The 19,983-nt window shown below is 47.8% G+C and overlaps 8 protein-coding genes across 8 annotated transcripts; 5 read left to right on the top strand and 3 right to left on the bottom strand.

Moving 5' to 3' along the window:
- Nucleotides 1-3,204: 3,204 nt before the first annotated feature.
- Nucleotides 3,205-4,389, bottom strand: F5891DRAFT_1131410 (uncharacterized protein; the record flags this gene model as incomplete). Its single annotated transcript, XM_041364665.1, has 5 exons — nucleotides 3,205-3,513; nucleotides 3,590-3,741; nucleotides 3,795-3,864; nucleotides 3,928-4,182; nucleotides 4,237-4,389. The coding sequence occupies 5 exons, from the start codon at nucleotides 4,387-4,389 to the stop codon at nucleotides 3,205-3,207; spliced, it is 939 nt and encodes a 312-aa protein (XP_041218570.1).
- Nucleotides 4,390-4,514: 125 nt separating this feature from the next.
- F5891DRAFT_1196960 (uncharacterized protein) lies at nucleotides 4,515-5,004 on the bottom strand (the record flags this gene model as incomplete). Its single annotated transcript, XM_041368404.1, has 2 exons — nucleotides 4,515-4,647; nucleotides 4,703-5,004. 2 exons carry the CDS (start codon nucleotides 5,002-5,004, stop codon nucleotides 4,515-4,517), a joined length of 435 nt encoding a protein of 144 aa, XP_041218569.1.
- Nucleotides 5,005-5,155: 151 nt separating this feature from the next.
- Nucleotides 5,156-6,808, top strand: F5891DRAFT_1196959 (uncharacterized protein; the record flags this gene model as incomplete). The annotated part of the gene is made up of 5 exons (XM_041368403.1): nucleotides 5,156-5,253; nucleotides 5,314-5,442; nucleotides 5,508-5,682; nucleotides 5,735-6,409; nucleotides 6,467-6,808. 5 exons carry the CDS (start codon nucleotides 5,156-5,158, stop codon nucleotides 6,806-6,808), a joined length of 1,419 nt encoding a protein of 472 aa, XP_041218568.1.
- A 1,266-nt stretch (nucleotides 6,809-8,074) lies between these two features.
- F5891DRAFT_1153604 (PIN domain-like protein) lies at nucleotides 8,075-9,968 on the bottom strand (the record flags this gene model as incomplete). Its single annotated transcript, XM_041365193.1, has 7 exons — nucleotides 9,822-9,968; nucleotides 9,688-9,724; nucleotides 9,525-9,631; nucleotides 9,222-9,471; nucleotides 8,787-8,902; nucleotides 8,609-8,738; nucleotides 8,075-8,557 (listed from the first exon to the last, which is right to left on the bottom strand). Exons 1-7 carry the CDS (start codon nucleotides 9,839-9,841, stop codon nucleotides 8,075-8,077), a joined length of 1,143 nt encoding a protein of 380 aa, XP_041218567.1. The 5' UTR covers nucleotides 9,842-9,968.
- Nucleotides 9,969-11,701: 1,733 nt separating this feature from the next.
- Nucleotides 11,702-12,131, top strand: F5891DRAFT_963610 (uncharacterized protein; the record flags this gene model as incomplete). The annotated part of the gene is made up of 2 exons (XM_041376022.1): nucleotides 11,702-11,887; nucleotides 11,910-12,131. Coding segments are annotated over 2 exons (408 nt in total), but the record flags the coding sequence as incomplete, so codon positions are not given.
- Nucleotides 12,132-12,180: 49 nt separating this feature from the next.
- Nucleotides 12,181-12,531, top strand: F5891DRAFT_963616 (uncharacterized protein; the record flags this gene model as incomplete). The annotated part of the gene is made up of 2 exons (XM_041376023.1): nucleotides 12,181-12,339; nucleotides 12,388-12,531. 2 exons carry the CDS (start codon nucleotides 12,181-12,183, stop codon nucleotides 12,529-12,531), a joined length of 303 nt encoding a protein of 100 aa, XP_041218565.1.
- Nucleotides 12,532-15,454: 2,923 nt separating this feature from the next.
- Nucleotides 15,455-17,730, top strand: F5891DRAFT_1153593 (Metallo-dependent phosphatase-like protein). The gene is made up of 6 exons (XM_041365192.1): nucleotides 15,455-15,701; nucleotides 15,756-16,197; nucleotides 16,245-16,360; nucleotides 16,415-16,424; nucleotides 16,475-17,058; nucleotides 17,119-17,730. The coding sequence occupies exons 2-6, from the start codon at nucleotides 15,785-15,787 to the stop codon at nucleotides 17,286-17,288; spliced, it is 1,293 nt and encodes a 430-aa protein (XP_041218564.1). The 5' UTR covers nucleotides 15,455-15,701; nucleotides 15,756-15,784; the 3' UTR covers nucleotides 17,289-17,730.
- Nucleotides 17,731-17,812: 82 nt separating this feature from the next.
- On the top strand, nucleotides 17,813-19,413 carry F5891DRAFT_1209400 (uncharacterized protein). The gene is made up of 3 exons (XM_041369136.1): nucleotides 17,813-18,539; nucleotides 18,598-18,968; nucleotides 19,019-19,413. The coding sequence occupies exons 1-3, from the start codon at nucleotides 18,179-18,181 to the stop codon at nucleotides 19,064-19,066; spliced, it is 780 nt and encodes a 259-aa protein (XP_041218563.1). The 5' UTR covers nucleotides 17,813-18,178; the 3' UTR covers nucleotides 19,067-19,413.
- The last annotated feature ends 570 nt before the right edge of the window (nucleotides 19,414-19,983 follow it).

The following is a 19,983-nucleotide window of genomic DNA, read 5'->3' as shown; positions in this document are numbered from 1 at the left end:
TATTTGGTGGATCAGATCATCAGTGTCAGACTCCGGATGATGCGCTTCACCCTGCGCAATACGGGATGATCGGCCATGTTTGTCTCGCGAGCGTCAAGCAGCGCTTTGTCCTCGTTTGCTGTCTCTGTCTTCATGGATTCTCTCAAGGAGTTGTGCAGGCTGCGACTTGGCTACGGAGGATTTGTGGTAGCTCAATGTGTGTTTGTCATCGTGCTCGCCGTCACGGATAGATCCATATCTTGGGACAGGCGCCGCAATAGTACGAAAAGTAGAAATCAACCTTGAAACAACACCTGCAGTGGATATATGCGCGTCTTTGAGACCAGACATGTCTCCTCTCCTCGGATAGATGCAGATTTTGCCATAGGTGATATAGGTTGAACAAAAGATGTGCTAGGATTGGATGATGGAAGAAAAGATGAGCCCTTTCCACAGAACAGAAGACTAGACCTGCATCGGGGCGTGCGCTAAGGATTGCATATCAGTATGATAAATACCGCTGAAACGCCCCGATGCGCTAGAGAACGATGCGCTTATGTCCAGTTGATTGATGATCCCCGGAGCTAAGTTTGCAAGCGAGTTTGTGCTTCCTGAATATGCCGGCCTGGCGAACCCTCTTCTCCAAGTCTGTCTTGGATTACATTGAGTCAAGTACATTCTGGATACCACCAGTACGTTGGGGCTGGCCTCAGGAAATCTGGTTACGGAGCGGTATATCAAATGGGTATTCAGCGTCTGCATGGCTACTAGAAGCATGAGATGCTAAACGAGGAACAAACAACTGGCGGGCGTTCATGGCTATCGCTGTTCGATGTGAATTAAAAAAAGGATCTCAACAAACTCGCGGCCTACCCGGACTGCCAAAACTTCCCTGCGAGCATAAAGCTCAATGTCTCATCTCGTCCCTAGGTCATCTATGGCTTCACGCACATTATCTTGCCGGAAAGGCTATCCGTATCATCAGGATATGATGAGCGCAAAATATTTGATTTGTATCATGGAGTGGGTGCAGTAGTGAGAGACATCAGGATTCATCAGAGATGTCCTGGTTGACTCGGAGATTCCATGATTGAGTCGGATACAACATCACCCCTAGATCAACTTGAAGAGAGCGCTGAGAGAGAATATGAGAGAAGACGTTGCACACATGCACGATAGCTGAAGACGGTAACATTCTGTTGATACATCATCAGAGAATCAGAAATTGAAGGAATAAGTCACCCGTGCCATAGTACCGTACTGCCAATGCACACCATCAACGCTTATTCCAATAAAAACCAATCCAAAACGTACCACATTAGATCCATCATGCAGTTAGAGTCAAGGTCTTCTTCTGTTGACTCGCGCCTTTGCACGGTAGCCTGGGTGGAAATGTGGGTTGGAACGCCATCTTTATTTCGCATGAACCAACTCGCCGTGACGGCCGAGACTACATCGACACGCCAGAACTTCGACTAACAATCAAGGTCTGAGAACGCAGAGAATGCACAGCGTGCGGATCTTTCTGGTGCTTGTTGATGGGCAAATTGATGCCCACACTGGTTCCGAAATGAACTTCGTGTGAAAAATTGACGGTCCTTTCAGTGGCGTTTGCAGTCCTCGCTTGAGACTGCAAACTTGTCACGTGACGACTCAGCCACAGCGCTCGCCTTCCTTTCACATCGGGGTGAACGATATTTAAAAGAGGTTTATATGTTGTACAAAATGTGAAAACAATATTTGATATTTAAACTAACATAAAGATGGGTGCACGACTTCAAATTTTGGTGGTGTTTTGTGCGTCATCCAAAATATCAAATATTCACAACCATATTCCCACAGACAATATGTCAACAAATATAATAAATATAATCAGATTTTCCATGTCTGCTTCAATTTAAAGTTTGATTCTTACATAAAACTTTGGAGAAAACTTGAAGTTTTGCCAAAGCTTGACATTTAAATCGAGTTTTAATGTCATGTCATCTGTAAAACTTCAAGTTTTCTCCAAAGTTTTACATGGAAATTGAACTTTAAGTTGAAGCAGACATGAAAAATCTGACTATATTTCTTATGTTTGTTGACATATTGTCTGTGGGAATATGGTTGTGAATATTTGATATTTTGGATTACACACAAAACACCACCAAAATTTGAAGTCGTGCACCCATCTTTATGTTAGTTTAAATATTAAATATTGTCTTCACATTTTGTACAACATATAAACCTCTTTTAAATATCGTTCACCCCGATATGTTTCTAAGTTTCTTGCGCTCGTTTTTGCCAATACCGTTCCACGTGCGCCTGGACCTCGACCACCGACGATCGACACCGATCGACGTCTCGCGGATCAAAAAGCAGCCCGAGAAATGGAACGACCGACGTCGTTGACTGCCTCCAAGGCACCTGCAAAAACCACTGACAAAGAAGCAGGTGGACCTTGATACGGGGTTCTCGATTCTCGATCTCCAACAAGGCCAATCTCATATGATATCTTTGAGCGCGTCGGCACGTCATCCTACCTCTACATCAACTTCGTCATGGGTCTAATTTGGCCGCAGTGTTTGAGGCAGGTGCACCCTGATATGTGCCCATCTCCAATGGGACCGTGGCCATCCTGAACTCGTTTGTCAACGACATCTTCGAGCGCATTGGTACGTCCTCCTACTTCTTCGTCGCGGGTCTATAACCTTTGTCGCAGTGTTCAGGCAGGTGCACCCTGATATGTGCCCATCTCCAATGGGACCGTGGCCATCCTGAACTCGTTTGTCAACGACATCTTCGAGCGCATTGGTACGTCCTCCTACTTCTTCGTCGCGGGTCTAACCTTTGTTGCAGTGTTGAGGCAGGTGCACCCTGATACCGGGGATCTCCAATGGGGCCACGGCCATCTTGAACTCGTTTGTTCAAACGATATCTTCGTGCGCACCTGTGCACCCTGACAGACTGAAGAAAGTCGCCGCAGATCCAATTGGATTTAGGTATGAACTTCTATTGGACGAGTTTTCTCAATTTTCACTTACTATCGAATTATAGGGAATTGTTTTGTCACAAACGATATTCTTCGTGCGCACCTGTGCACCCTGACAGATGGGCATATCCAATGGGCCACGGCTGTCGGATAAACCACGAGTAGATGGGTCTGCCCCCAATGCACGGCATTTTTTATATCACCACTTATTCACTAGTTGAGACACGACGAGAACATGTATTGTAAGTATCTAGTTAACCACAATGACAAGTTCTTCCGCAGCTATAGCAAGGGTCACAGCCTGGCCTGTTTGGGTTCATGTAATGTTCGCGAGCCTCTGCTGGATTGTCGTTCCAAGACAAGAGGTACTTGAATATGGTACCAGGGTTGTCGAAATTCTCAGCCCACCCACCCCAGTCGCAGATCTTCCGAAATGACCAGCCTCGCACCGTGTGCAGAAATTGACACCCGCCGCGACGAAACGAGTGGGTACCGTATGGACGCGGATCAACACTTATGTCGAGGAGATTGTTCCGGAAGCATTCGAGGAAGGAGTCCGAGGTCTGAGTATAACATATCAACCTTAATTCTCTTGATGACTACTAACCTTGAGCTCACCATGCAGTCCGTCGGGCTCACACTAATGCTGTCCACACCAATCTTTTTGCGAAAGATGAACCCATTGAGTTCTCTGTGTCTCTCGTGAGCTATTAGCCACCAGATAGCGAATGCTCGCAGCAAGCACATCCACGGTCGGTCAGGATCAGCGTAGATGTAAAATGGGGCTATGCCTATGGGTTCGAGGTTAGCCGTAAGGTGGGCAACAGCCCATACAGTCACTGACCTCCATACTGATGTGTCTTTCGAAATGGTAATTCTAGCTTCACTCGAAACTGTGCAGGTTGGTAGCTGACCTGTGACGTGAAAAGCTCGGGAGTCGCATCAAGCCAGTGGTTTTTTATCAGCAAGTCCTGAACCTGGAATGTGACATCGGCCCAGGTGATCCGCAATGCTTCGTCGTAGCGGAGCAGGCAAAGCATGGAGAGAAGGTAGAGTAAATAAAGCATCTCGTGGAGCAAAAATCCAGCCCATTCAGAAGGATTTTCTGCCTTTCGTTTGCGTGAGATCGGGCCAAATTCTTTTCGGTCTGTGGACCATGCAAATTCCCAGAGCCTCTTCATGGTAGGTTCATCCATCGCGCGAGCACTCATTACTGCTTCGCCTGCTCGGATCTATAGCGTGAAATCAGCACCAACACCAATTTTCATGATGCTAAAGTCCAATACCTTTCGCCGATGAAGACTGACCATATACTGTGAAATCGTCACCGAAAGTGAGGGGTTTCCGATGAATCTGCCTGGCATAGCTGGGTGCTCCAGCCATGGCTGTGTTCCGAGCTGGTAGTCTCTGCCAAATTTGTGGCTTATGGCGGCACGCATCTTCTGTGCTGTGCCATACGTTGCACGTGGAACACTGGGATCCTTTGCTTTCCTGGTCCATATATCGTTTTCATCGCATCTCGATTCCATAGCTTAGCACGAAATAAACACAACATTTGATGCACTCACTTATCCATGATCCATAGTGCGATCCACGTTGGAAATTCAGCTGGAAGGTTCGGAAAAAGATTGTCAATCTCGCTCGCAACTTGTGCTTTGTCAATGGTGACACAAAATTCTTTAAACTGATTCCAGTATCTGGAGAGATCACACGCGTGAGATTCGAGAAATTTTCGCTGGTCCCATGCCATACCTCTGGTAGTCGGAGAGTGTTGTACCAATAACCACTCCCTCTGATGCTGCCTGCAAACTAGATGCTAACTGGTTGTTGCTGTGTTTAGGCTTCTTCTTTTTCACATTGTCCTCGCCACCAGCAGTGTTTGTAGTACTGAACCGAAGGGTGCCGGCAGCTTCACAGTCATCAACATCAAAGCTGTTGAGGAGAGATTCCTCCTCCTCGGTCTGATCCTCTTCTGCAGCCTCAATACTGATGCGTTTTGACTCAGTAAAGTATAAATCAGCACCTTTGAAGGCATGTAGTAGGGACTCGGACATGATAGAAAATTTGGGTTCAGAGTCTAGACCAAGTGATCGAGAATTGAAACACTCGGCCGGCACGGAAACAAACTAACTTGAATGCCCTGATTCAATTTGAACATTGAAACTGACACGTAAATACATTACCATTACAGTTCATGGTGTCACCATGTCTCAACATCACTCAGAGTCAGAAGAGCTCGAACTGCCCGTACTTGGTCAAATGTACACACCAGGACAAGCAGTTGAATCTTTCATTTGGACAGTGTATGTCACACATTTCTCCCCCTTTCAGCATGTTTGATTTAATTCATGAAAATACAACAGAACAGCGAAGACAACGAAGGCTAACTTACACGAGAAGCTCAAGAGCTATGACAGGCCAACCTGTGGCAATCGCATGGAGATGTTGGACAGACTTCGTCAGTTTTCCAATGACCGAGACGAGTGGCTGAGGTGTGTCACCGGCGTGTGTGCTGAATCAGTGCTCGTGTACCTAATTCTTGGTAAAGCTTATTCAGGCCTAAGTTGAAACGGAAACGAGGGGAACATGCCTCACGCCAATCCCTTTCGAAACGAAGGATTGAGGAGGTGTTTGGAATCGAAGAACAAACAATTACGTACAAAAGCAAGAAGAGCGCAAATCGCACGCAACGGGCACTCCAGGATGACGACCAAGCTGCAAATTCAGCATGGGTGAGCAGAAGTGTGTCATACCATTGAAGCCTATAATAATATTGTCAAAAAGGCACATGCAGTGCTGTCAGCGTTCGGTATGCCTCACGATTTGAGTGTACCTCCGATAACGCAGCGAAAAAGCTGCCACCAACAAATTGCCTTGACAACCGAAGCTGAAGAATGTCCGCAACAGGATGCTTTTGCTGTTCGTATGCGGAAAGTGGATTCCAACATGTCATCTGTGCGAGAGGACCTCAGTAATGTCGAAAATCACATCAGTGTTCTCACATCGCACATTCTCGATATGAAAACACTGATGAAATCAAAAGATAAAGATACACGCACGTTACACATGGAGACTCGAAGCTCTGGGTGCCATAACACAGTTGTCCAGTCCCATGCAGAAGCATGCATTGTCAGCAACAACGCGCCGTCCAAACCTCGCACAATGATGCAGACAGCATCCATGTCTCTGCCTCCAGAGGTAATCCCCCCCAAAAACCTTGGAATCGCGCACCTTGGCCAAGAGCAGTTTTCGTATGACAGGACAACTGTGCCGTCACCTCCTACAGTCCACCTCTCGAAAGATATCAACCAGCTGTGTGAAGAATGGGAGGAATCAAACTTACTTGTTGTCAACGGTCGTGGAATCCCTGTCAAGTATTGGGGTGAGTTCTACAAGAAAGGAAAGGGTGTCAAGACTGCAGCATGGGATGCACTTCGAGTAGAATGGGGAAATTGGAAGGTATGATTGATCTCCAGCGAGTCACACATGCTATCTGACTGTTCATTTGTCTTCAAGTTCATTGCTGAAGAACGGCAGCGATACCCAGACAACACCTCGTTCTGGCGTGCATTCAGTGATGAGAATAGTAAGATTTTTTCTTACCAACAGATCCTGAACCGTCTTGCAGAGCACCGAGTCTCTGCTGCTGCCCGAGACGCTAAAGATGCACGCGATTTTTTTGGTGGCAACCTCAACCACCCACTGGCCCGTGGTGCCTTTTGCTACACAAAAGGTGGCAGGGCTTACTTGTCGAGCAAGGACGACGCCGTTGCAAAAAAGTGGCGCGAGCTTCTGACGACACGTCCTGACATTGTCGAACAACGGACACGCCAAATCTTCGGTGGACCACAACCCTGAGGAGCAGGTTTCTTGATCATAAGTAAGGTAGCTTCGATGTTCACTCAGGCATTTGTCCAGTAGTTCATTAACAGTAAATTTTTCTAATCTACTACTGTACACACAAGTATGCGCTACATAATCTAGTTATTTTGTCTCCACACCTGCGGCCCCAACTGTTGCGCCCGAAGATGTTGTTGACAAGGGGCCATGCTTTCTCCGATACCGAGGGCAGTGGTCGTAGATAACTTGGCACAGTTAGATGCTAAACCAAGCCATTCAAGGTTTTCACGAAGGAACACATCGGAAGTTGTTCCAGTGTGCATGAAGGTGTTCTGCAGAGTGACTGAGGTATGATATATAGACGTCCGGGCCTCGAGAACGTCCTGGCGACAAATATTAATGACAATTTAATCTATAACGAGAATACTCACTTTCGTGTTCCTCAGAACCAGCATATCTACCTTATTGCTGTGCTTCAAGAATTCCAGGTATAGTTTGACAGACTCTTGCCCATCCAGAATTTTACGGAGCTTGTCGTATATGTCTTGGATTTCCTAGAGACAAAAATAATATATTACTAGCATGTAGATACCAATACTCGACTTTGATGATGGCTTATGGTGCGCCATGTGCCAGGACGTGCGTGAGATGACCGTCGTCCACAGAATATTGACAGTGGAGCTAACTGCATGAATTAGGATGGGATGTCAGGAGAGCCCATCACACAGGCTCGTGTTTTGGGATGATGATGTCAATGCTATACAAGCTGCGCGATACTAAATACATGGGGGAAGGGGGCACTAGATACAGTAGGTTGAAAAATAACAAGTGTATCAGAGAGTAAGATCGATAAAGTTATGACTGGCACCGGCGCTCCAGGGCACTACATCATCCCCATCTTGAGTGAGGTCCATGACATCACTGACCGCCACTGCTTCGTCATCGCGCGTGAGATCAATGACACCGGTCGCAGAAGAGAGAGTAGCGTTTGAGGTGCTGGGATGATTCGGAGACTGCAGAATCATTGTCTGCACCCAGGAATCGTAAATTTTGTCGGTGAGCCAAACTCAAACGTATCTGTGAGATCGCGGTGCACGATCCTCACAATGAGAGCAGCCAGGTGAATCCTCGAGCAACTGGAGTGTGGACTGCTCGAGGTCATGAGTGGGCACATCGTTATTGTGCCCTGGAACACCTGCAAGGGCTTTTTTCGGGCGCACAGCATGGCTCTGAAACACTGCCCTCGTGCAGGCAGGAGCAAGGGCAATCTGTACCTGACATTAATCAAAATATTCCACGCAGAGGAGAACGGCGACAAACCTCATCACTTGCAGGAGAATTATTAGCCAGGTCCTCGAGGACTTCATTCAAGACCACGACAGGCCAGATCGTCGAGCGAAAGGTGCTAACGACCTTCTTCGATTCCCAGCCAAGAAGCTGTTGAACAAGCGAGGCAAGTGGAGCAATGTCGGGCGGGGCAGGGGATTGGAGAATAGGCAGCTTGGTGATTGCAGTGACAGTAGGGCGTGCATACAAGTTGACAACATGTGGATCAGGGAATGAGTCAGGGAGCGAGCGTGCAAGAGTAGGATGAGAACGTCCCATTTTTCCAGTGGGGTCATCCACAAGATGATACCGAGCGGCATCCCGCCACCGTTGCAGAGGCCCATCAAGGCTGTTGCCACACATGGCAGTGCGAAGCACACCAGCATCCACGCAGCGAGCCAGGCCAAGCGCCGTTTCACGACCACACCCCACCAGGCCCTTCTGGAAAGCAGGTCTCGTCAGCCAGGCTGGCAGCAGACTGGTTCAGCTTACCTTGTCGTAATCGCCGCCGCAGCATATGGCAAGGGTGAGGAATCCATCGCCAGTAAGATGGCAGTCCACGTGCTCTTGAATCGCACTCGCTGTATATAGTTTGACCATCGAATCAATTGAAAACGTCGAACTTGAAATGGATCAGAGCATGCAAATGAGAGAACGAGAGAGAACTTACTTGCGCAGGACAGTGTGAGCACCAAAAACAAATGCGTCGCTGTCGTCCGTCATGACAGCGTCAATAACACCGGCACCATTCATCTGCGCCAGCTGCACCTCGGCTTCTCCAGCAGCCTGCCAGTAGATAGATCTAAGTGAAAAGTGTGAATAAAAAATAATAAGAAAAAAACGTACCGTTGTAGGGATTCATTTCTGGCTGGGCTTGTAGAGACTGTTTTTACCTTACCTTATGTTGGCACTTTTGTAGCTTACATAAGCAATCAATCTTTTCACCAGTTACCAGTATGAGTCTGAGTGCTCAGTAGTTTTCTATGATATTTCCTCTCCTCTGAGCCTTGAGCCTGGTCCAGAAACCCTTTAGGGTCGAATAGCAGCTAGGTTCTGCAAGACCCAACATTGTTCAGACTCACCATCTGAATTGTTGTACCTTCACCGTGATCCATTGCACATTGAACACATTCAGTAGTCGCTGCGTAGGCTTGACCATCCAATGGTCGTTGGTGGATACCCTGTGGCCCCGTTTGATCTGCGGTCGCTGGTTGCCGTCGAACACGAAGACTAGCTGGACTGGCAGACGGGCAAGGCGAGCGAGGCGAAATAAAAATGTGCGGAGGGCAGGATTTTGGCCCGTCTGAGCATGCGCACGGTGCCACCTGCCCTGCTGGCATTGTTCGAACCACGCACTAGATTTAAACGTGAGTATTCAAGCACAGACAGCGAGCGGGAGAACACGAACCTTGCGTCGACGCCCACAACATAAGGCACATGCGGTGCGGGTCCCTCGTAGCGGCCCTGGATGGCGAGAGAGATGAGGGGCACGGTTGCTGCAGCAGGTTCGAGGACCTGAAAAACGGGGTGAGTTGTCATCACCCGGCGAGTGAACAATGGGGAGGACGTGCCTCCCATAAGTCGTTGATGCCCATCACGACGAGCACGCTAGAAATGTAATTATAGATCAGTAAGGGCTGATGAGCACAGCTGCTAGATAGGTGGAGGAGATGGGGAGCCGAACGAGAACAGGAGACTCACTTACCTACAGCGAAATGCGTACATAAGCGCCGGTGGCAGTACCAGCCAAGGTCCTGGACTGCAAATCCGAGGACCGTCAATCTGCAGTATAGCAGCATGCAGCGCGGTTTTTTTGGCGGGAGGAGAGGTCGGGTTACCACCCAAACCGAAGGTGGGTGCAAACGGAAGATTGACGGTCCTAATGTGCGAAATTCGCAGTCCCTCGGTTAGCGTGTCGGCATTTTCCCTTAGGCATGTTACATTGTGCTCACCTGCTCACCCAGGCACCCTCTGAGCCGTCCAGCAGCTTTTGGAGCTCTCCCGCAGCTCAAAACCGTCGATTTTCGCCGCCCACAGCGTCCGCTGATCCGTCCCGCACGTATTCCGTGCCGATTTCAAACTCTGGATGGGCTGGACTTAGAACTTCTGGGGTCGCGTCTGGACTTGTGGCAGTTTCACGCGAGGCGGTGGCGCTGCAAGATTGGTCAGCTGTCACACAGTCACACCGGACCGTCAATTTGTTCGTGATCAGCTCTACTTCATCAGCATCGTCTCTGCTTGCGTAGTAGCTAGTCACGTGGTGTGACATATCGTGTTTTGTGACTTTTCTCAACATTTGTAAGGCGCGTACAGTTGCACTACGACACTAATAATACTCCGATTGTTTCAGTCACTTTCATCCTTCATATTCGTGTCCGTGGGATATCCCACGTTGAATTGTATGCTGCCATGTCAGTTACCAAAAAACGCCTGACCCTAGACGTTCTTAATTTCTACTACGCGGAAGTTCATAACCTCCAGGCTTATCTTCAGAAAATTGTGAAGGAAGAATCCTACAAACAGACCTGTGGCGACGGGCAGTCTGACTTTCCACTGCAAGCACCCGACTCTGTCCAGTTTCGGGAACTGCTTACCTGCTCATTTGTTTGCTTGTCAAAAGAGTCTACCACGGAACGTACACAATTTTCGGCATCCGAGCCATATGTTGATATGAAAGAGGTATGTGCAAGCATGTATCCTAATTATTCACCAAGAAAACAGTATCTAACGTGCTCTGAAGGTCATTCAGAAGGCCCAGGAACGTCTATTTGGGGCATCAAATTCAAAGTCCAAGCCAGACAATATCATAACATCGGGATATAAGAGAGTAAGCAGCCCATACGACATTTATACACTTTATATTCAATTAGACACAGGCTCTTGAAGCGACCGCTGCTCCATGCGGTTTTACGAACACTTTTGTGAACACAATTATCACGGCTCTGCAAGCCCCAGAATGGTCAAATCTATTGACAAGGTAAAGCAATGATTACCATGAGGTCCATCACTAACTTTTCTCTTGCTACAGAATCGGGGCAGATGCCATGTTGCATCTCCTGACCAAGACTTCCATTTTCATTAAACTCCCGAACGAGTGTTTGTGTCAAATGACGGGTATGCCGTTGATTTACGCTACACCTCCGACACTTAGTTGGTACTTGCCTTCGAGTGAATCTTGTATAAATGACCTTGGAAAGCGGAAGAGAGACCCCTTGGAGGGCTCAGGACCACGCAAACGCCTCAAGCTCATCGTATGGAATAACCTCCGTAAAGTTCCCTCGAAGAGTGTCATCCAGTTGGACGCTATTCCTTCGGAACGGTGAGAGAAGGGATGTTACATTTTGCTCGTTTCGCTGACCAGTTCATCAGGCGAACATCAGCTGATATTTCATTCATTCGTGCACGGATGTTTTACGCGCGACCGAATCGTGATCGTGCGTCGCAAAGTATCGTTGTGGGCTTGCCTTGTACCCGTAAGCTTCCATACATATTGGATTTACATTCATTGATCATCGTGAAGATGTGCTTAACCGGTTGAATCCTTCTTACTTTCGTCAAGCGCAGCCACAAGCTGGCGCATATCAGGACCCTGACCCGCGCCTGCAAGCACAGAAGGCCAGACATCTGAGCAAATATATCTTTCCGTTGCAATACGGTCTATCCAACGTATTCAGTCAGCCGTCAGCCGCTAAAGAAACCTATAAGCAGCCGAATTTTGCTGACAGAGAGCGTGAAATTCAGGTGAGGCTAGGTCTGTCAAGGTACACAGACGTCGAATGAATGTACTTTATAGCTCTTTGGAACATGCAAGACACCGAAGCGGCTGAAGGAAGTGCTTGTGCTTTTGGACAAGATGATCTGGAGACATGGCAAATGTCATTATAAGCTACTTAGAGACACAGTTTGTCCATCCAAGGTAGACAAGCTTCAAGTCATAGCGCGCGCTAGTCTCATCTTCGCCCATAGATCACGACAACGGACAACAAGACGATGGACAGCAGCATCATACTGGTGAGCAAAATAGAACATTGTCACAGCTTTTTTTTCTATCTGTTCGGCAGGAAATGGTGTCCGAGAACTCAATCCAACTGAAATCGCAAGCGTCGCAAATGAACATGACGATTGACTCCGTAGGAAACAGCACCATCGCAGATCGAGTTCCGGGTAAAAATGAAATAGAACACAAGCCGCGATTCCTGGAATTCACTTGTAGTCACGCTAAGGTACGACTCAGAGACTCGTGGGTGCATTATCACTAACCGTTTAACTAGGTTTTTCGCTATGCTATACTCGTGACCAAGGCTGTTATTCCGAAAGCTTTCTGGGGATGCGAGAAGAATTTTGAGGTTTTTCAAAGCTGTATGTGTGTTTATCTCTCACATGCTTATATTTGGCTGACACTCATCAGATCTTAATGAATTCATTGTATGCCGGAGATTCGAAACGTCTACATTACATCACGTACTTCAAGGTTTCAGCACGTCAGAATGCGACTGGTTGATGCCTCCCGGTGAGGGCGCCCGGAAGCAGCATAGAGTATCCGTGACGGATTCTCTCAAACGTCGTGAACTTCTTGAAGAATTTCTCTTCTGGTATTTCGACTCCTTCCTGCTTCCGCTTCTCAGAGTTCGTATTTTCTTCGACTAAGATGGAGACATCTTATCGACACAAACGTTTCCAGACGACGTTCTACGTCACGGAGTCATCCGCATTGCGAAAGCACGTCCTTTACTTTCGGCAAGATGACTGGGAAATCCTCTGTGCACCTTTGATAGACCGACTCAGTGAAAAGACGTTCCAAGAGGTCGAGAAGGTTCGTCTTAAATTACTGGTGTGGCTTAGTTCTTACGCTTCTGTAGCATGAAGCAGAAGAGATCTTGCGCCAACGACAACTCGGATTTGCCTTCATCCGCTTGCTGCCCAAGGAAACTGGTGTTCGCCCCATTGTTAATTTACGACGAAGAGCACACCCCAAGGTCCGTTTCTCTCAGTGAAATCGGTTGAACTCTTGCACATTGCTAGGCAGGGTCAGTCTACAAGGCCACCGCTATCAATCAACCAGACTCTGAAGACGACATTTGCGATTTTGACATATGAGAAGGTGGCTCATTTCGTGCTACGTTGAGATGACTCTTGCTGATGTCATGGCTAGCAACAACAACCAGACCTCCTTGGAGCGTCCGTTTTCAGCTCCAACGAGATATACCAAAAGCTGAGGAGGTTTAAGACGGAGTTATCGAAGGACGCACCGTTAAGGAAACTGTGTGATCTATCAATTCGATTGGATTCGTATCACTGACCCGTGTATTTCATAGTCCGAAACTATATTTCGTCAAAGTTGACGTGCAAGCATGCTTCGACACCATAGATCAATCAATGCTGCTGAAGATCATTCACAACATAATATCCGAGGTAAACAGTCACGTCTGCTTTCAGTTCCAAAACTCACATGATCACGCAGGACAACTATATGATACGGAAGCACGGGCAGGTTGCAGCTGATTTTAAAAAGATCAAACGCAACTATATCAAGCGGGCAGATTCAGACGGTGGGTTATTGTATATCAAGCCGCTGGTCACGTGTTGATGAGGTATTCCCCAAGATGAATCCACGGACTTTGTGGCGTATGCTCGTGAAATGGCTGCTTTCCTACGGAACACGATCTTCATAGATCAGGTTGGTCGCTTAGTGCATGGCTTATACCGGTCATTCACCGTCGTGTAGGTTCAGTATGAATTTCAGAACAAGGTGGCCACTCTCAAGCTCCTCGAAGAGCACATAAGGGAAAACCTCGTGAAGGTCTGTTCTAATTGTCTTGGAAGGTTGTCACAAGTCCCTGACGTTTTTTGTCAGATCGGCGAGCGTTATTATCGACAAGTTGTTGGCATCCCTCAAGGATCTGTACTATCGGCTCTCTTGTGCTCGTTTTTCTACGGGGATTTAGAGAGAACTCGTTTGAACATCTTTGATGACCCCCAAAGCGTGCGTGTTTCTTCCTTTTTTATAAGAGCATATTGACCCCAACGCATAGTTATTGCTTCGATGGATTGACGACTATCTATATGTGACAACTAGCTTGGCAAAGGCAAGGCGGTTCCTAGACGTCATGTACGAAGGTAAACTAGCGTGCTTCGTGCTCTACCACACCTCATATTCTGAATCCGCTAGGGCATCCTGAATACGGTTGCATCGTGTCCAAGCAAAAGACATTGACGAATTTCGAGCATGATTCCATCCAAGGAGCGAACATTATTGAAGACAACCAAAGACGTATGTTTAATCATACTTCCTTACTATGTTATTGCTTGAAGACAATAGATTTTCCTTGGTGTGGCTTGCTGATCGATATGTCTAACCTCTCGGTCATGGCTGATTACTCGAGGTATGATGGACACGGTGAGTATTTCCTTCTCATGCGCATCATGATAGACTTCCAATATTCAACGTTCTAGACCTCGAGTATTCGCTCACAGTCGACAAGAAACGGCGTCCTGGCGTGGCGTTCACTCGTAAGATGTTACTGTGAGTATGGTATATCCTTCATTGGCCATCGACTAATCGCCCCCAGTATGGCGAAATCTAGAAGTCATATGATCTACACGGACACCCAGTTGAATGGGCTGCATACTGCACATGTCAATGTCTATCAAAGTTTCATCATTGCTGCAACGAAGATGCACCATTATATCATGAGCTGGGGTTTAGATATTGTGAAGAATCAAAAATTCTTGAACAGTAAGTTGAATCTAATACATATCAACCTCAGATTCATGTTACTTACCGAAAATAGATGTGATCAGACATGTTATCAGATATACCTATACCGCAATACGTCACCAGTCGTGCAACAAGGTTGCGCGCGACAGCGGCGGAGCTTGCGATTTGCAGACATATTCTGTGTCATGGTGAGCATTGACCTCGGCGTTGTACTTCGTTGTTCTCATCGTCAACATCCACAGGCTAGGGATGCATGCGTTCTACACCGTGTTCTCGAAGAAGCCCAATGTTTACCATGGTTCGACCCTGCTAACTTCACTCCAATTCCAGTTATCTTTGCATCGTAACAAAGTGCTGAAGCGCCGGTTCAAGAAGGTGGTGAAGGAGGGTCTTAAAGGTGTTCCTGCGTTAGATTTTTGAGATATTCACGTATTTATGATTTCCGTACTGCCTGCCTGCACAGGCTTGGATGGGTTTGATGCCCCGCCTCGCCAGTCAAAGCCAGCACCGTACGTACGTGTATGCACGCGACTTTCCGTAGACAAGTACCGTCGTCTGCTTCCGCTGTTTCACATCATGTCCAATTTGGGCAGTTCACAATTTAGTTCACATGCCGTACTGCAGCACGAGTACACGCCGCCAGCCACGTTGGTGACCTTGCTCTCTACTCCACCGCGGCCTTGAGGCTGAATCAATTGAGGTGTCTAGTGTTTGTTCGAACTTCAAATACTAAGCACGCCGCAACCCTGCAACACAGCTTGAGACTTCTTCCTTTCCTTCCCCCTGGAGTGATTCGGAGCAGCAGACATTCCATCGATCTTGGCAGTGGTCTTCGCTTAAGTGTTCCGGATTGTCGTGGTTCCAATAGTGAGCTATATAGTGCGCTTTACTCAGTATGCCTCTTCTCTGATTACTCTGTAGTATCGAACAGACACAGTCATTTTACAGACATGCCTCGTAGAACAACTTTGGCTTTCATAGCCCTCCCTTTACTCGCGCTCTCACTTGCGTATTATGCACAATCCTCTTCCTCGCCTCTTGGGCCCGCACCTCACCTCGGAACTGGACTGCAGCTTTCACTGGCTCTGTCAGGTCTCATTGGATATGCCCAAGCCGCCGTGCAGGCACCTTTCAGGTTCAAACCTGTAGAACAGCCTGAGGAAGTAGTCATCGCTACCGATGAGTACGAATATACACGCGAGCCTCGCCCACGTTTCTCGCGCAAAATTATTGCTGTAGGCGATATACATGGTGACATTGGAAATGCAGAGCGTATCTTACAAATGGCCGGCGTCGTGGACGAGAACAATAATTGGAGCGGCAAAGTGGATGTTTTTGTGCAGACTGGTGACATCATTGACAGGTGAGGGCTTCCGACTGGCATTTCGATCCCACTCAATATGTTTGCAGGGGCGATGACACCATCGAGTTGTTTAATTGGATGGAAGACCTTCGTGAGCAAGCCTTAGCCGTCAACGGCATCGTGTTGTCTATCCTCGGAAATCATGAGTATATGAACGCGATAGGTATGCAATAAATCTCATAACGTGGAGCACATGACTGAGCCAGTTCTCCACCAGGTGATTGGCGGTAAGTGATGTCATCCACGGAGCATGCGTTGCCATTGAGGTTGATCACAGTTACGTTTTGGAGTCGGAGAAGAAGACTTTTGAGCCTCGCGGGAGCCGCCTGGAAGCTGTCACGACTGGCTGGCTTGCGGATGCATGGGCAGAGAATTATACGACCGCTGCGCGACTTCCTCTTCACGGTTTACTTGGCCCTCCCAACACCGATTACCCAGTACCAGATGGAAGTGCATTTGCACGTGCCAATGCAGGACCTCTTTCGCATGCTGCTTTCTCATTTGTGCATGGTGGTTTGGCTCCTACATACCCAAATCTGCAACCGTTCCCAAGTGCTATTAATAACCTTGGATCATCGCTTTTACACAGGTTGAGAGAGCGTAAGCCTCAACCTCAACCACACCCACCCAGTTCATACCCTGGTCTCCCTGCAGGCACGACTCGCGAGGAAGCCCGCCTGTACGGTAGCGATGGGCCGTTGTGGTACCGTGGCTGGGCCGATGAGGATGAAAGGAAGGTATGCCGAATGGTCGACGAGGTTCTCGAAAAGACAGGCACTCGTCGTATGGTGATGGGTCACACCCCGCAATTTGACAGCATTGCAGCTAGGTGTGACGGAAAAGTGCTTGTCATCGACACAGGTAAGCTCTATGGCACCAGAATATTTCGGAGTGTTCTCAATATCATTATTAATATCCAAGGTATTTCGCATGCTTATGGTGGCGCCTTATCGGCACTGTCAGTCGAGTACACGTTGGAACCTGTCAAGGGTGGAGGATGGAAAGAGCAGGAAATCGTCAAGGCTCTATACGCTGACCATGATGACGAACTGCTTTCCGTCAGCACGCGGGACCTCGAGAATCTCTGGTAGACCTCTACAAGGTCTCGCGACACCACTCGATGACCCAACTAAAACCTATGGGGCGCGGAGGATGGTGGTCAAAACGTGATAAATTCAGGAACGTGACTGGCAGGTGCGATGAATTATTGTATTGTAGGATGTTCCTCGTTCAGACAAATTTGATGGAGATTTATCGTACATAGAGTTATGCTATAAGTCTGACGCAGCTACCTAATCGACTACGAGGATCGTTGTCCACATCAGTATTTGGTGACCCTCACTTGCAGGCCAAGACGAACGCTACCTTTGGAATTGAAATAATCAAAGCCGATCACCATGTCAGTAGTTCACTCATTCTTCACTAGCAAGCTCTGTCCCGCCGCCGCTACCATTAATTTGAACCAATATGGTTTCGCGTGTCACTCAGACTGTACGTTCTACTCGTGTACATGTTGTGATATTTACTACTGCCACTGTGACCTAGTGTATGTTAGTTTTGTACACCACGCAATTCGATCACGATTTATCGATATCACGCATACCCGGTGCGGCGTCGACAGGCTGCCTGGCATGAGCGGACATGAAGACATGATCACACGCTGAGTCATCATGATCGGTGACGTATCCACTGACTGACAATGACGTTGTTATTCCAAGTCAGTCTAACATTTCGGGATTGCCTAGACAAATACTTCAACTTGACTTCACCGGCACCATTAGATGGAGCGTGTTTTGTCTTCAACGCCCAGTGGAAAAACACAGTACTTCGACGCGCTCCAGTATCCTGCCGAGAACATTGACATCAAGCAATCCAACAGTCAGGGGCAAAACCTCTCGATGCCAAAAAAATCAGGAAATACTCCTACACCAAACGGTAACATCCCAGGCTCAAATGCCTCGCCCAAAAAGAATATTTTGGTATGGGGGACAGCCACGCGGAGTTCACAAAGCGTCACGGCGAAAATCATCCAGACCGCAGCAGGTCCCCGTCGATCCAATCGCTTCCCGTGTGTACGGAGGACATAGATGAGGATGCACCTTTCGCTCATAGTATGGAAGACGGACATACCCCTCCGTTGGGAAGAAAGGCGTCTGTGCGCACAACAAGAAGCAATCGCACGACTAGATCAGTGGCTGAGGCGACAGCAGCCTTCCAGAGCGGGTCGGTCCTCACCGGTCCAAACGCCGAGCCAGATGTAGATGAGGGTGTGGTCCAACGGGGCGTCATCGCTGAGAGATCTTTGAGTAAGAAGCAGAAAGAAAAAATAATCAAGGATGAGAGTGAGTATTCCGTCATTACGACTCCAAGTTTCTTTCGTAAACTGAAGCCCTTTGTTAGAACGAGAGTCGAAGTGTTTTTCCAAGCTTTTGAAGACAGAATCTAAGTTGGAAAAAGCTGCATTGGCACGGGCTCTTAAGTCTCTCGCGGCTCTGCAAGATCTTCACAAGGCCGCCTGCAAACTTGAGACCAGAGCAGAGGCAGCCCACTCCAAGTCACTCTTGGCCGCTCAGCAAGCTGAGAGCACGTTCCTGGAAGTAAGGGCTCGTGCTGAGGAGGAGCGTGCGCGGTGGGAGGGCAAGCAAGTAGAGGTCAAGGCTCAAGAGGAACGCTTGGAAGCGGAGAGGGAAATTGTAAGGGAGATGGAGGATCGCATGGCAGAATGCGCCCGCGAGATCGAAAAATTGAGGATCGTGAAGGCTACAGACGAGGTACGAGCTCTCATGTTAGTTTTTTAGTATTGCGATTCACCCTCTTCCAGAGAGAAAGGGAAGCCAAGATGGCAGAAATGTTGGGAAAGAGAACATGAACCTTCTTTTTATCTTTATTATATTCATTGCAATTCTTTTGAACATCGATGCATACCATCATACTGGACTACGGCCGTTCTCAGATACGCTGTTGACACAATCATCGCCATGCTTGTAATAACTTTCACATTAATATCTCGCTACACATGATTATGTACCAATACACGCACAAGACATCATAGCATAACCAGTGATGCCCTACAACGCAGGAAGAAAGAAATGCCAAGAATCAAAGGAGCGAAAACGGTCAGACGACTGTTTTTAGATCATGCGAGTGGAGCCATTGCAGCCGGTGACTTGGATTTGGTGAAAATGTCACGTACGAATCGATATCAATGAGTCATCTCATCAGGCATCTCGCACCAAGCCTCATAAAGAAAGACGCGAGCCCGCGGAGCAGGTACATTGCGCCAATATACTTCAAGCACCTGTGAATACAAACAGAATCAGCATCAAAGCTACACGCCTCAATAAAAATGCGAAGAAGGATCAGATGGCTGTTCTTAGTTTTTTTTGTTGTGTTTTCACCACCGCCACGAAGGCTTCGGATTTGGTGATACAGATATCATCCGTAAAGAGAAGCTAGTTTCAGAGAGACAACTCACCTCTCCTCGTAAGTGCACGAAGGCTCTACATCGTTGAAACGTTGATGGCACAAGGGCTGGTGATCAAACGAGGTCGAGAAGTTTGTTTGCGGAGGTTAAATACTGTGACGCGGAGATCGATTATAGTAGTGTGGCCGGGTGTTGCCGGGCTTCTCCATGCCGTGATCAATGAGAACTCAGAGTCGCCATCATAACTGGTCAGACTGACTCACCGAGAGAATCTAAGGCGCGTCATGGCATGATGGAATAAGTACATGAACGGAAATCAAAGGGTTTTATTAACTGTCAACGGAATATGAAGAGTGGAGTAT

The sequence above is a fragment of the Suillus fuscotomentosus genome, assembly GCF_016647785.1.
Source record: "Suillus fuscotomentosus strain FC203 chromosome Unknown F5891scaffold_111, whole genome shotgun sequence".
NCBI classification, from domain to species: domain Eukaryota; kingdom Fungi; phylum Basidiomycota; class Agaricomycetes; order Boletales; family Suillaceae; genus Suillus; species Suillus fuscotomentosus.
Note: the sequence above shows the minus strand (reverse complement) of the source record. Positions and strands in the feature narration are given on the sequence as shown.

Coding starts and splice junctions, on each gene's coding strand:
- F5891DRAFT_1209400 (XM_041369136.1), top strand. CDS start 18,179: ATGGGGGACAGCCACGCGGAGTTCACAAAGCGTCACGGCGAAAATCAT. Junction 18,540..18,597: donor AAAAATAATCAAGGATGAGA/GTGAGTATTCCG, acceptor GCCCTTTGTTAG/AACGAGAGTCGAAGTGTTTT. Junction 18,969..19,018: donor TCGTGAAGGCTACAGACGAG/GTACGAGCTCTC, acceptor ACCCTCTTCCAG/AGAGAAAGGGAAGCCAAGAT.
- F5891DRAFT_1153593 (XM_041365192.1), top strand. CDS start 15,785: ATGCCTCGTAGAACAACTTTGGCTTTCATAGCCCTCCCTTTACTCGCG. Junction 16,198..16,244: donor ACTGGTGACATCATTGACAG/GTGAGGGCTTCC, acceptor ATATGTTTGCAG/GGGCGATGACACCATCGAGT. Junction 17,059..17,118: donor AGTGCTTGTCATCGACACAG/GTAAGCTCTATG, acceptor TTAATATCCAAG/GTATTTCGCATGCTTATGGT.